A 14,987-nucleotide genomic window follows, 5' to 3' on the forward strand; every position below is an offset into this window, starting at 1 on the left:
ACGCGACCCGGCGAACGGGTCGATGGCGTCGGCGGTGCGCAGGCGCGGCGGCGGCGTGGGGAAGCGGCGGCGGCGGCGGCGAGAGGCAGCTCGTGAGGCGGCCGCCTGCGCGGAGCTACACCAGCAAAGCCGACCAAACGTCGACGCCTCGCCTCCAAAAAAACGTTTTGTCACCGATTTCCAGCGGCACCAGTGCTTGTTCCGACCTCGCGTTAGGCCCCCCTTTTCTTATCCCGAGGAAGGAGTCGTAGAGAACCCACCCGCGCTACCCTCCCTGATTATTTAAATTTTTTTAAACTTTTATTTTTTAATTTTCCTTCTAAACAAACGGGGGCCTATTTCTCGGATTCGAGCCGAGCAGCTCGACGATGTCCTCGGCCCTTTCAGCCGCTCATCGCCGCGACTGACGACAGTGAAACGCGCGGAAGGGACTCGGTTCTATCCCAGCGTCGTAAGCCTAGTACCGTTGACCGTTTCTTCTTCGAGGGACCCAAGAAACGAACGGACTCGACGGCCGACGCGGAACCCTCGATATTGGACAGTCGCGATTGTCGCCCGCCGATCGGAATCCTCGCTTTTTTTGGCCGCGAGCGTCAAGAAAAACCAGAAAAAATCGCCTCTCGTTCGTCCCCCGGCGCTTCGTCGAAAAAGCGGCGCGTCCCGCCTGAAAGAGGAGAGACGCGCGCTTCCGAGAAAGGTGTGGGCGGATAAGGCCTTGGCTAGCAGACGATAACGCCGACAACTACCCACATTCTCCGCAGCGCTTTGGCGGACCGACATACCCGCTATGCTCTCGACGGGACTCGCTCAACTGCTGAGCTAACCTAACTAACTTGGACGAAGCGACCGAGTGTGACCACCGTTCTTCTTCTAGGTGGACGCCGAAATCGCGTCCCAAATAATTCCCTCGTCGTCAGTACGAACGAAGGAAGGCCCGAAACGAGCCGAGGCTTAGAATCGCCGAGCCCCAATTCGATTGCTGGCTGTGGAGAGAGGAGGAGAGAGGAGAGAGGAGAGAGAGGAGAGAGGAGAGAGAGGAGAGGAGAGAGATTGCACGCGCCGGCGGGCGGAGGCGTCCGCCAACAGAAGTTGCCGCGAAAAGTAGCGGGTTCGGTAATGCGGGTTACCACCGAGAACGGCACCTTTATCGAAGATTGTCCGGCGAGACGCCGATCGTCGAGCGGCGGCAGCGTGATAAGGCCAAGCCGTTGGATGTAGTGACCGGAATGACCGTGCCAGACTGGCCGCTCTACTTTGTCAGGAAGTCATGAGGAAGATTCCAGCGGTGGTCGTCTTTCTCGTCTGCTCTTTGACCTTAAGAGGTGAGTCCTTCATTTTTACGAAATTCACATTCGATATTAACCCTAGCCATCGTATCCCCGCTAAACCAACGATAAATCCTTAAGTAATAGACGTACTGAGGTGTAAAATAACGAGCTAGTTGGGTAAACCATTGGTTCCTAATCCCTCGAGTCTAGACTCCCTCGTAACAAAAAACACGTGTCCAAATTGCCGGTTTTCCAATTTAACTGGGAGGTCATTACGGTTTTACAATTCGAATCTAGTTTGTCCGATCTCTGTTAGAGTGCTCGAAGCCAATCGGATCTATCAAAAGCAATAACGAGAGTGTATTGACGCTCATCGTCTAAAAGCGAGCTCTTCCATTGTTTTTTGGAATAAAACTGGTCGACGAGAGTTACCGGAGGTCAATAGTTCCTTAAGAGTCGCGCCAATAAAGAATACTTCTAATAGTACTAGATGGAATTGTTGATTGTATTCCAATTCTGACAATTTGTCATCGCTTTTTCGGTAAAATCATAGAAACGGAAGCGTTTCGCTTCTCCATAGCGTTCCTCGCAGCTTCTATATCTATAGATTATCGTCTACATGTACCAAGGCTTCGTCCCACTATAGGATATATCAACCCCCTCCCGCCTGCCCTCCCAACGACATCGCGCTCATCCTCACAAGCCCCTTCTTTCAGATCAGCGAACGTTGCCATGGAAACGGGGGTCTCCTCGTCCCTCCTTCGGGATGGGTCCATTCCAGCGAAGAACGCTAAGGGTAGGGGGGGAGGGGTTGGAGAGATTCAGAGGAGAAGCCTAAAGGGGCGGGGGGGGGAACTAGGGATAGAGACGTGTTAAACTGCTCTAGCGGCGAGGAGAGGAGAGGCAGGTTCGCCTGAAGAGAAGCTGAAAAAGAGGGTGATCGGGTGAAGCCGATTGCCCGACATCTTTCATGAATAGATTAAAGATTAAGGCAATCTCTATAGGAGTTTCCCGCCCCCTCCCAACCTACGGTATATATATACCCTGAGATCAAGTTTAGACAAAATGTTCCTGAAATGTAAATAAGGTTTTATAGGGGGACGGGGGGGGGGACCTAAGACTTAAAACCAACCAACCAGAATGACGATAGATATTGTTTATAGACGGCGAAACTCGAAACCTTCCGTCTCGTTTTCATTGCCCAATTTCCTTTGCAGTCTTAAATAAAGAATTAACCCTTATTTAAACAACTTAGATAACTAATTTTTTTATTTTATAACTCATTATCGGCACTTGGTGTATAAAATAATTAGAACCAATTTAGTTACGTAATAATTTATTTTATTTTATTAACTATAATTCTATAGTTAGAAGACTATAACAATACGCAATAAACATACAACCCGGTTCGGTTTCCCGCCAGATGTACGTCATTCGGCATATAATTAATTATTTTTTATTGTAGATTTTAAAGAGAATCACGTTTTTAACCAGATCTAATGTTTACGTAATAATGTCAAAAAATTTTTAATGACCAAAGATTTTCCGAATAATGGTATCGAGATAGGACTCGTAAGAAGTCGAAATGGATGGATCGTATCATCTTTTGAAATGTAAGGTAGATAGATGGCAGTTTTGTTAAAAGGAACCACTTATGGACTGCAATGCAAAGGATGAAAAATTAGCGAATAAGTAGATTAGTCCATTATGAAAAGGCATAAAAAAGCTAAACCCTAAACAAATTTGAAGAAAATTAAAAACTTACAAATAACTCTTACCGATAGGTCTTCGAGCAAACAGAAAGACGCGAAACGTTTCATTTCGTATATACTATTCTCCACCACTCCCCCCTTATTCGGCTTTCCGTTGCTACGCAACTCGTTTGAAATTTTTAATGTTTAGGCTTAGTTTCTCTTTTCGGTGTGATAGTCGCAAGCCAGATTTCCCGCACGGTACTGACGAGTCCCAAATAGAACGAAACCGGTCTACCGTTGGACATTCTGGCTATTTTATTTAATTTAATTTAGTTTTTCATTCGAAGATCTATTTGGTCCGAGTTTCGCTTATTTTAGTCGTTATTTGTGGCTAAAATATAATTTCCTAATTTGACAATACTAAAGTAATGGATTTTTAAAAAGAATAATTTTTGATAAAGAAACTTATTGGTACGAGCTATTTGTAAGTTTTTAATTTTCTTCATATTTGTTTAGGGTTTAGCTTTTTTATCCCTTTTCATAATGGACTAATCTACTTATTCGCTAATTTTTTCATCAGATAGATGGCAGTATTGTTTCCGTTGAGTGGCTTAAAATGAATAAAACCGCTAACTACTTCCTAAGTTAAAGTCACCATTTCTACTTTTAGAAACAATCAGTTCTAAAACGCTGACACCATTATGGTAAATACGTCACTTTTGGGGTTACTACAGCAATTAAATTTACTCATAAGACTTTAAACAAATAATTAATCTACTACAATTTTTGTTGATAAACATAAGGCAAGAGTGAAAATTTTAATATTTTAACTTATTTTTGTTTAAACAAAAAGATGTTTATTATAATTGTCGATTAAAATTTGACGCTTAGCGTCGGTCATAAGACTAGTACTGGCAAATATACCGTTATTGTAAACTCAACGAGTCAGACTTAATACACTAGGTTGGAGGAGCTGCTTAAAGGGATTATAACCTCAACGCATTCTTTACGGAAGACCGCTAACAATTTGAGCAAGAATTCACTAACTAGATCCAGAAATACCTAAAACCATATAATGGATAGGCCAATGTAGGAAGTTTTGTATTCCACACTAAATACCTAAGGATATATTCCCCTTAAATACCAAAGATTATATTCCCTTTAAATACCAAAGGTTATATTCCCTTTAAATAGGACATCTATCGTACGCTAGATTTGCCACCTGCTTCAAATCAAGACTACCAGAAATAATATTATTATGATTATTATTTTATTTCGGTTTACCAATTCAGGTCTTACAATTGTTATAAAGGGCCAAGTCTAGGATGACTTATAGGCTCAGGCGGTAAGGGCCAATTATATTAAATGATTTATTATACAAAATAACCAAATCAAAAAATAACTAAAACATTTGTTTAATTGTGATTATGACAACTTACAAATAATTTTACTATAATACAATTTTAATGGTGATCTAGAGTTCACCGATAATTTTTTGAGTAAATTATTGTATAACCTTAGGTTTTGATAAAGCATTGACCTTAGAAACAAACTCGAATTACAATAAGGCACTTTCGGGTAGTCGGTATTACGCGTGACATATTTATTTTTGTTCTCTATTTAATATTTCGAAAGGATTATACATATCAGACGTTATACTATTAGGTATTACGTCCATATTAAAGTTTTCATATCAGAGAAAAGTGGTTTAGTGTGCGCTCTATAATGTTTTTATTGAATGAATACGAACCACTGGTGGACCGTAATTCAATGAAATTTTAAAATGCGTAAAGGTAGAAAAGTCCATAAAAATATGGGACAAAGAAGCTGAAACTTGGATAAATTTGGAAAAATTTACAAAACGTTAAACAGTACTTCGAGCAAAAATACATAATTTATTTTTCGATTACTACTCGAAGGCCTATTGGTCGAAGTACCGTTTAAAATTTTACAATTTTTTCCAAATTTATCAATGTTTTGATAAATAATATTATACCTAAAAACCCGTATTCTATTTTTATAAACAGTAAAAACTCTGAGACTTTTCAAAAAGTAAATTTAAAGCAACTCTATCATTGGTACCTGTAATATGAAAAGGCCAGTATTTTTAGAGATGGTCATAAATCTATTCGATTCTTCGAAAAAAAGCGACGATAGTGGAGAGTGTGGTGCCATCTATTAATGGCAAAGGAAGCTAAAATTCAAAATAGCCAAATCATATCGTCAGAGAACCATTTCAGAGTATTATATTTGGAAAACTTAAAACTTGTTATTGACCAATTGACAAACGATTCAATCAACGCGAGGAGTACCTATTAGTATCGTCTTTTGTGTCAAAATGTAGCTTATCCTATAGTTTGATGGTAAATACTTTAGTTTTTTCCAAGTATTATTATGATCAAAATAAATATGGTATATAATTGGGTTAGGTACATTTGTTCGAATTTCAATCGTCCGAACGGTGGAACAAATATTCGAATTTCATTCGTCCGAACCGCCGAAATAACAAATGTTTCAATTGTTTGTTTCATTCGTCCAAATCGGTAGCATCACTTGTCCGAATTCTGTCGCTAAATTAGTATTTCTTATTGCTGTTTTTTTGGTCCGGATTTTTTTTAGTGCAAGAATTAAAAATAAAAAAATTCATTGTAAATATCGTTGTTTGTTAGTAAGTGGGAATTGCGTTGAATGTTGTGGATATTTTAGGTTAGGTTAGGTTAGGTTAGGTTAGGTTAGATTAGGTTAGGTTCACGTTAATGTTACTATTTTCTTATATTAACAATATTTAAAAAAAAAACAACCAATTCCTAATTTTCGAAAAAACGGACAAACGATTATTCGAAGAAATGAAATTCTCCAGTAAAGTTAATATAAATTGAACGACTAGATCACCAACAAAAGTTGTGATACATTTTTCGGGCAAATGAAATATGTTTTCGGACATACGATCCTGTTTTCCGGCATTCGGAAAAATGCTCATTCGGACATTAATACCACCGTTCGGACGAATGAAATTCGAACAAATGTACCCAAATCATATATTTATATTTAAGAGGAATAACTGTATTGATAAATGTTTTAGCGCGGCTACATGCTTTAACAGTAAGCTAATTCCCGACAGTATAAACAAAGACATCCTTGATATAATAATAGTATTTTCAATTTCTATATAAATCTAACAATACGAAATTAAAGTATGAAAAAAAACTACTGAGAAAATCAAAATTTTTAAATCGCCATCTTTTAGAAATCCCACATGATTATCCAGCAAAAAAAATCCCTTAGCGGAAGAAAATTTTCAATTATTCTTTACTCCATCTTTTTATTCTATATATGAGATAAAAAACGAGGGTTAAAATGGCGAATAAAAACCATCAAACTATTGGGTTTTTTGGAGGAGGGCCTAGCGGCTATACGGTCATCGTCCAACTTGGAAATTTGAAAAAGGGCTACCCTCCAAAAAGCCTATAAAAATTTCCGAACACGTTCGCGTATCGGCTCAGGGGTTTCTCCGGCTCTCCCCTTCTGAATAACAATTTGCCGCCATCAATCTGCAACTGACAAAAATATTAGCTTTTTTCGCTCGGAACGGTTAAGCCACTGAAGATTCTCTCTACCTTTATTCCTGATTCCGCCTACGCTTATACATTCCGTTCAAAAAGGGCAGAGCTTTTCTTAAACTTTCTTTAAGGTGCTAGGCTAAGCAGATATCCTTTGGACCAAAACTTCCCCTAAACTTTTTAATGCGAAGAGTTAAGAAAAAAACTAGAAGGTTAAATCGTTCTACCAAACCGAAAGAACGTTAATATACTCAAGGCGAATCTACCGGGTTTTTTATTCGAGAATTTTTATAACCTTTTTGCTTCTCGAAGTTATGTTTTATGTATAGTGAACGAAACCTTCCATTATTATACGTATATCGTAATCTTATATTTCGCCGAATTTATAGGTTTTGTTTTCCAAACGAAGTAAATACAATATTTACATTACCAAATTTATATTTTGTTTCGGGAAAATAAACTTATCCTTTTTTCAAAAGTAGAATATAAATAGGTCAAACGCCTGTAAAAGTGTTCTACACGCGGTACTTCGTTGCTTAGGGTGAAGTCGACTACCAGGCGTTTTAAGGATAGCTAGAATTTTAAGTCTGTATTGTTTTATGTTATTAAAATAATTATTCATAGTCAAAAATAAAATACGTTAAAATATTGGCCCCCAATGTACTAGATTTTCCTACAAATTGATCTAAGTTTCAAACGGGATGTTTTCGCGATTCATAAGAAAAATCGATTTGGAAAAACAAAAGTTAACTATAGGAGCAGAATAATAAGCAGATAATAAAATAAGCGAGATTAAATTGCCGCACAGCCATCTGTCAACTTCAATAAGAACTATAATGATTTTATTTTACACAGTGACGTATGACTAGGACGTCAAAGAACCATCCTACCGGCGCATGCGTCAGATTTTATTGACAAACGCTTATTAGATAAATTAATAAAAAAATAAACCCAACTAAAATGTTTCAATACCCCACTTAACCCGGCCCCCTGAATTGAAGGCAATAAAAGTCACTCGATGACTTAGGGCTAGGGTGGTGCCTTGGGTATTAGTCTAGCTGAATATTATTTTTATTATTATTATTATAGATTAGCCATTGTAAACGATTTGGAATTCGAATTTATATAAAATTGTTCACACTAGCCTAAAAAACCAACTAGTAATCTTTTAGATGGTTCGCTAGTATCTTTTGGTACAGCAGAGCTCACGACGACAAACTAGTAAGAATAGGCTGCAGTCATTTAAACGTTTTACTGTTTTACTATCATTTTATTTATTTCTGTACCCTGGTGTATCATATAAGTTAGCAAACGAATAACTAGTACCAATTGAATCTTCCTCGTGCTATTTGGGCAAACCAGCTCTCACGTATTGGTTTAGAATTACTAAATTGTCAATTTGACAAAAATTGCTTTTAAAATTATATACTAATCTACACCACTCTCCCCCTATTCGGCTTTCCGTTGCTATGCAACTCGTTTTGAAATTTTTAATATTTAGGCTTAGTTTCTCTATTCGGTGTTATAGTCGCGAGCCAGATTTCCCGCACGATACTGACGAGTCCCAAATAGGATGAAACCGGTCTACCATTGGATTTTCTGGCTATTTTATTTAATTTATTTTAATTTAATTATTCACTCGAAGATCTATTTGGTCCGAGTTTCGCGTTTTTTGTTTGCTCGAAGACCTATCGGTACGAGCTATTAGTAAGTTTTTAAATTTCTTCAAATTTATTTAGGGTTTAGCTTTATTGTCCCTTTTCATTATGGACTTATCTACTTATTCGCCAATTTTATCATCCTAGGTAATTAGTGGGCTTTAGGCTGTCGTTTTAGTTTGGAACCAAACGTTAGTTTTTGAGAACTAGAATAAAATAGCATTTGACGTTGCTATCCCAGCCAAACCCTCTCCCAAATCAGTAGTAGATCCGTTTAGAAACGGCCCGAAATAGAAGTCAATCTTATTAAGCTAAAAACGGCGGAGTTTTAGGATCGGAAGATTCGACGAAGGATGGGTATACGTTGGCTGGACTAAGATGAAATCGAAAAGCCAAAGAAAATGGATGATTGCCGTGTTTATCGAATCAAAGGACCCTCCGCTGCAGTCGAGCCACCAGCGCCCGGTTGCGGAGTTAAGCCTAATAAATTGAGAGTGGATCAGTGCCAGAGATTTCTGCGGCAAGAAGTATCGATTGAAGGCAATCAGGCCGCGCTAAGTGAAGAGAGAGACGGAGAAGAGTTAAAAGCTTGCCAACGTTATTAATTCTTCCTCGGCGGAAAGCAACGCGCTTAGGGCCTATTTGCCGCACACTCTACTTTCTACGGCCATGAGCCTTTATCTCTCTTTATAAGTTATAGCGCGCTGCAGTCGTTGGCCATTCCGACTCTCAAGTCCTAACCTTTTAGCCAAGTATATACACTGTAAATCGTCCCAACGAAGTGCTAAATTATTTGCGGCTAAAACCAGCCTTCTGAATACGCGATATTTTTGTTTATATCTAAGCCCAGTCAAGCTGTCTCTAATACCATTTTGAGCAGGCCTTTTGGTTTTCAGAGGGCGGTTGCTTAAATAAATAGGATGACATTTCATTGCTCATAGTCCCAGGTTTAGTTAGATGTCGTATTACAAATGTACGTTATAGTAGAATATTTTAAATACCAAATTGAATCAAGTACGTTATTATGGGTTGAGTCGAGTACGTTATTATGGGTTGAATCAAGTACGTTGTTATGGGTTGAATCAAGTACATTATAATAATCAGCTACGCTTATACCCAAGGCAACACCTTAGGCCCAAGTCATCTAGCGACTTTTAATGCCTTAATCTGGTGGCAGGGTTACAATGCGTAGGAGGGTGGTGGCAAGCCCTTCATGCCACGCGAGCCATGAGCTCCCTACACTAACTATTACCGTTAACACCAACAAGTTATTATGGGTTGAATCAAGTACGTTATTCATATAACACTAAAATAAAAATAACTTTTTTCAGGTCATCACTTAATAGTTGCAGAAAGAACCTAATTATTTTAAACGTATACCATCGAAACTAAATCGTCAGTCGAGTGTAAGGAATAACTGCTACAAAATATATTTATCACAATTTTAAAAAGCTCTTTATACAGGGTTTATAATGGACGGGTTATGATGCGCATGGTACAGAATATCACCAAATATCCTGAAAATGTCTAGCAAAATGTTTCACATAAATTTAATTTTAGCATTATAATTTTTTATATACTTAGCATAATATTTTCTACCTAAAAACAATAGAACTAAAGGTAGTATAAATATTTTATAGAGTCAAAATTCTTAACATTCCAAAACGGAAGAAACAGGACTGCCCTATGCTCAGAACGACAAATAATCGCCGGACACTTTCTGCTAGGAGCAACAAACACAAGGAGAACGCAGCTAGCCTTTAAACAAGCTAACGAAGGGTTGTGTACGAATTTCATTGGACGAGCGTCACGAGCCTTAACGCTGAACGTTTTACGGGCGGGGGGGAAGACAATTTCCGAGTTTTCCCCTTCCGACGGCAGCAGTTGCTAAAGCGTCTCGCCAATGAAAAACGTACACAATAAAATCCACGACTTTTGACGGGTTGCGTTCTCCTTGTGTGGGCAGTGCTGTGTTTGTTGCTCCTAGCTTTCTGCAGCAAAGTGGCGTAGGCGGAAACTAAGAATAAACGTAAAAGAATACGAAGCCGAGGCTGCTAAAGCTAACCGTATGTACGCGAAACAGATTGGCAGTGAACGTGAAGCGGTAGGTGCATGCTCGTTATACGAATTTATTTTTGCGGTCACGTGGAGAGGCGTGGAAAAAAAGCATTACAGGTTGGAAATACAGTTTTACTGTCGAGCGTGTTTTGCATCTCGGGGTCCATTCATTCGCGAATTACGCGACTCCCAAACAATTCCAGGACTCGCAACTTTCGCAGCCGACCGAGCGGAATATCTCACACCGACCGCTCCGACTCTCCCCCCTTTCACAGTCTACTATTAATACGCTACTGTTATAAAATTAAGCATGCGGATAAAAAAAAATTAAGTTTCTAACTTCGTGTTTAAAAGAGAGAATTTCCAACAAAGGAAAATCCTTAAATCCTTAAATCCTTAAAATATAATAATGACATATTTTATCCTTAAATCCTTAAAATATAATAATGACATATTTTATCCTTAAATCCTTAAAATATAATAATGACATATTTTATCCTTAAATCCTTAAAATATAATAATGACATATTTTATCCTTAAATCCTTAAAATATAATAATGACATATTTTATCCTTAAATCCTTAAAATATAATAATGACATATTTTATCCATAAATCCTTAAAATATAATAAAGACATATTTTATCCTTAAATCCTTAAAATATAATAATGACATATTTTATCCTTAAATCCTTAAAATATAATAATGACATATTTTTCCTTAAATCCTTAAAATATAATAATGACATATTTTATCCTTAAATCCTTAAAATATAATAATGACATATTTTATCCTTAAATCCTTAAAATATAATAATGACATATTTTATCCTTAAATCCTTAAAATATAATAATGACATATTTTATCCTTAAATCCTTAAAATATAATAATGACATATTTTATCCATAAATCCTTAAAATATAATAAAGACATATTTTATCCTTAAATCCTTAAAATATAATAATGACATATTTTATCCTTAAATCCTTAAAATATAATAATGACATATTTTTCCTTAAATCCTTAAAATATAATAATGACATATTTTTTCCTTAAATCCTTAAAATATAATAATGACATATTTTATCCTTAAATCCTTAAAATATAATAATGACATTTTTATCCTTAAATCCTTAAAATATAATAATGACATATTTTATCCTTAAATACTTAAAATATAATAATGACATATTTTATCCTTAAATCCTTAAAATATAATAATGACATATTTTATCCTTAAATCCTTAAAATATAATAATGACATATTTTATCCTTAAATCCTTAAAATATAATAATGACATATTTGCTGCTAGTACTTACGGAACCTCTTATGAGATTTTAAATATTTGTTTAAATTAACTGGTGGCTAAGTGGAGTGGCGGAGTGGTTAGCGCTTTCGCCACGCAACAAGAGGAGCCGGGTTCGATCCCAATTTGTGGCACTGGGTAGAAACTCGGAACTACTCCTTCTACGTTGAGTTTGCCAGTTCTCTCCCCGCTGATTTAAGGGATTTTCCCCCGAGCTCTTCCATAAAAACTTGTTAACGTTAACGGTAATAGTTAGTGTAGGGAGATTTTGGCTCACGTGGCTTGAAGGGCTGGCCACCACCCTCCTACGCATTGTAATCCGGCCACCTGAATTAATGGCTTTAAAAGTCGCTTGATGACTTAGGCTAAGGTGGTGCCTTGGGTATTAGCCTAGCTGATTATTATTTATTATTATTAATTATTAATTATTTCTGTTCAACTGCAGAAATTCTGCGAAGCAAAGACCTAACTAAATTTATATCCACCACTGATTGTCAAACAGTTTTATTCTTGGTAGGCAGCCCATTCCCTAAAATAAATAATTGATGATCAGTAGGTAAATGTTTAGGAATCATTTCCACATTTTCATTTAAGGGAAGAGGAAAATAAACTGTACAACTTCTAACGGCTCTCGTTAATCCAGAATGGTTAACAATATTTTTCCCCAATAGTGTATGTAGACGAATAATAGTTTGAAACCTTTTTTACTTTCTGTATTAGCAAGTTCTCTTCCCACTGGTGTAAGGGGTTTTTCCCCGAGTTCTTCGGTTTTCCCTTCCCATAAAAACTTGTCGAGTTTAACGGTAATAGTTATTGTAGGGAGCTGTTGGCTCGCGTGGCGTGAAGGGCTTACCACCACCCTCCTACGCATTGTAATCCGGCCACCTGTTTGAAAAGGCAATATAAGTCGCTATAGATGACTTGGGCCTAAAGTGGTGGCTTAGGTATAAGCCTAGCTGATAAGTGCTGGTTATTGGAGGAATTTTACGAAAGTGCATCATTTTAATCCTCTTAAAGGCAGGAGTGCAGTGTTACAAGTACATAAGCCTTTCAGTTTTAGCATAAGTAACATAAATATAATAAGTATGATACTCGTAGTCTTACGCTTGTTTTTTTTCCTACTACCACCTTTCTTAGACAATGAAAAACTAGTAGAAGAACTACGAAATCCAAAACTTAATTCATTTATGTTGGAGATTTATTTTTCCCCAGTAGCGGTCAACCAAATTCAAATTTAAAGAATTCGTAAAAAAAGTATTAATATCGTTTAAGTCTAAAATTCAAAATTACCCGTAAAAACAAAACGAATGCTTTTAATTATTAATTTAATATTTCGAATAAATTATAAAATATATTTTTCTTTGCCCAAATAAGCGTAAGATTCTGTACTTTTTTTATTTACCTAAGCCTTTACCTTAAATGGTAAATCAGCGAGTGGAAGTGAAATAATTAACTGCAGTATAGTTCACGAAATCGCTATTCTCTTATAGCAAAAATACTTTCCCAAGTGTCCTACTTATATTATAATATTACTTATGGTTTGACCCAAAACCAACTTTTCCAGCCTTTTTTTGTATTTACCCTGTTTTCGTAAAAAAATCAAGCTTTGAAAAATAATGAAAATAAGTCGGATTATAAACTTGGACGTAAAGTTGAATCGATAAAATTTGCGAGCTTAAAAACTCCGGAAACTTATAAAAACTAATATATCGACGTTTTCGTTGGCCAAAATTTAGTTGAAAAGTTTGAATATTTCGTAAGGCTATGGGAAGAAAGCGTATTAAACCTTTTGTAGAATATTTGAACGGTGGGAAACCAGATTTAGGGAACGTTTCTTCGTGAGAGGCGCCAATTTTGAGGAGCTGTCACGAAGGATCAAAACGAGTTTGGAGCTGCGGTGTTTTACAAAATGCCAATCGTGGCACCGTAAGCCTTATAATAGGCGACCACCCCCGCCGCTCTGTCGCCCGCTCTTAATCGACATATCTCGTGAGCTAACTCGCCTCAAATCAGGCTTAGAAATATTTGATATAATATTTTTTTTTGGATCTACACCAGCGCTGTTTTTTTTTAGTCTTAGCAAACTGTTTTTTCTCTCTAGTAGCCCCGAGGGGTTCCAACCGAAAGAAAGGCGTATAAAGACTGCACTAATTAAGCTATTACGCGTGTTCAATGAGTTTCACGCAGTGACGCCGATAGCGCCGCCAGGGGGAGCGGCTAATAATTTTAGACAAGAATAACCATTGACGTTGTACATAAAGCTTTCGAAATTAATCATATTTTTTTCCATGAAAAATACAGCTAAAATTAAAAGGTTTAAGGGTTTTCCGACCGAGTAAATTTTCAAAAGTCCCAAGATATATATAAATTAAAATTATTTAATTACGTACTCCGGTTCAAGAAGTGTACACTTTTATGCATTTTTATCGTTATTGGAATACTGATTTACTCAGAAATACACCGTTAACTGTTGGAAAATCTATTAGTGTATTTGAAGCGACTAAATTTACAAATGTGGTTCCGGATCAAATTATGTAGTTACACAGGATCAGGGTCATCGATAGTGGGCCCGAGCCTACGGTAAATATTTGGAATATTTATCTCACACTCTGGCGTCATCTTCGAAATTATAATTTCACTCACAAAACACGAAATTCTTTAGCCCAACAGTCAATTTTTTAGACTCATCAAGCGAGCACTTTATAATCAGAGATAGTTTCGATATCTTTCTCGTGACTGGCCGTAACACGACGTATTTATTTTAATTGGGCTTAAGGGCATTACAAAACACGTATGAAAAAAAAAGGGAGAGAGAACGTTGTAAAATTAACAAGCTAAGACGACTCTCCAGTGATTCTGCGGGGTCTTTTAGCGCATCTGCTAATACGAAGAGGGGGGGCGTCTTCTTAATCCGGTGTCATTTAATTCGATTACCCCGCCAACTGAAAACGATGGAGGAAAGAAGAATACTAAAAAGATTCAATCGAAAAGTAATCCTACAAAGTAGGAGAAGAGAGAAGGAATTTTGCATAAAATAAGCAGCTCGGTGCCCATTTCTAGTATTCGGGGGGTGCCCTAGTAGGGGGCGCTGGCTGCCCGCGACCTACGTAAGATTAGGAATTTTTTTCACGAGCGCGTTTCACCAAGTCCTATATAGGCTCTCTCTTTTCCCCGGATAGAGTGATCCTCCCGAGAGATCCACTAACCGTATTAATCCGCTTCATTTCAAAACAGAAAACTCGCCGCACCCCACCCGCTCTTTTCCCAAACCCTGCCATTGCGTATAAATCAGGGGTTCCTTTTTTTCCCTATCTGTTCTTTTCTCTATCTATATATATTTAGAGGAGGGTCGGGTGGGCCCGGCAGGGCAGCCTGAACAGCCTGAAAGAATAAAATGAAAAAAAAAGGAACGAAAGAACCCTAGCCCCCCCTTTTTATCCGC

General features: G+C 37.3%; 1 protein-coding gene across 1 annotated transcript in view; it reads left to right on the forward strand.

Moving 5' to 3' along the window:
* Positions 1-353: 353 nt before the first annotated feature.
* The window catches only part of nAChRbeta1 (nicotinic acetylcholine receptor beta1), a 60,472-nt gene continuing 45,838 nt past the window's right edge, over positions 354-14,987 (forward strand). The window contains exon 1 of the mRNA XM_090163497.1: positions 354-1,322. Coding sequence (XP_090019623.1) covers positions 1,268-1,322 — 55 coding nt within the window. The 5' untranslated portion in view covers positions 354-1,267. The remainder of the gene's footprint in view (positions 1,323-14,987) is intronic.

The sequence above is a fragment of the Leiobunum rupestre genome, chromosome 11 (assembly GCF_980474605.1).
Source record: "Leiobunum rupestre chromosome 11, qqLeiRupe1.1.hap1, whole genome shotgun sequence".
NCBI lineage: Eukaryota > Metazoa > Arthropoda > Arachnida > Opiliones > Sclerosomatidae > Leiobunum > Leiobunum rupestre.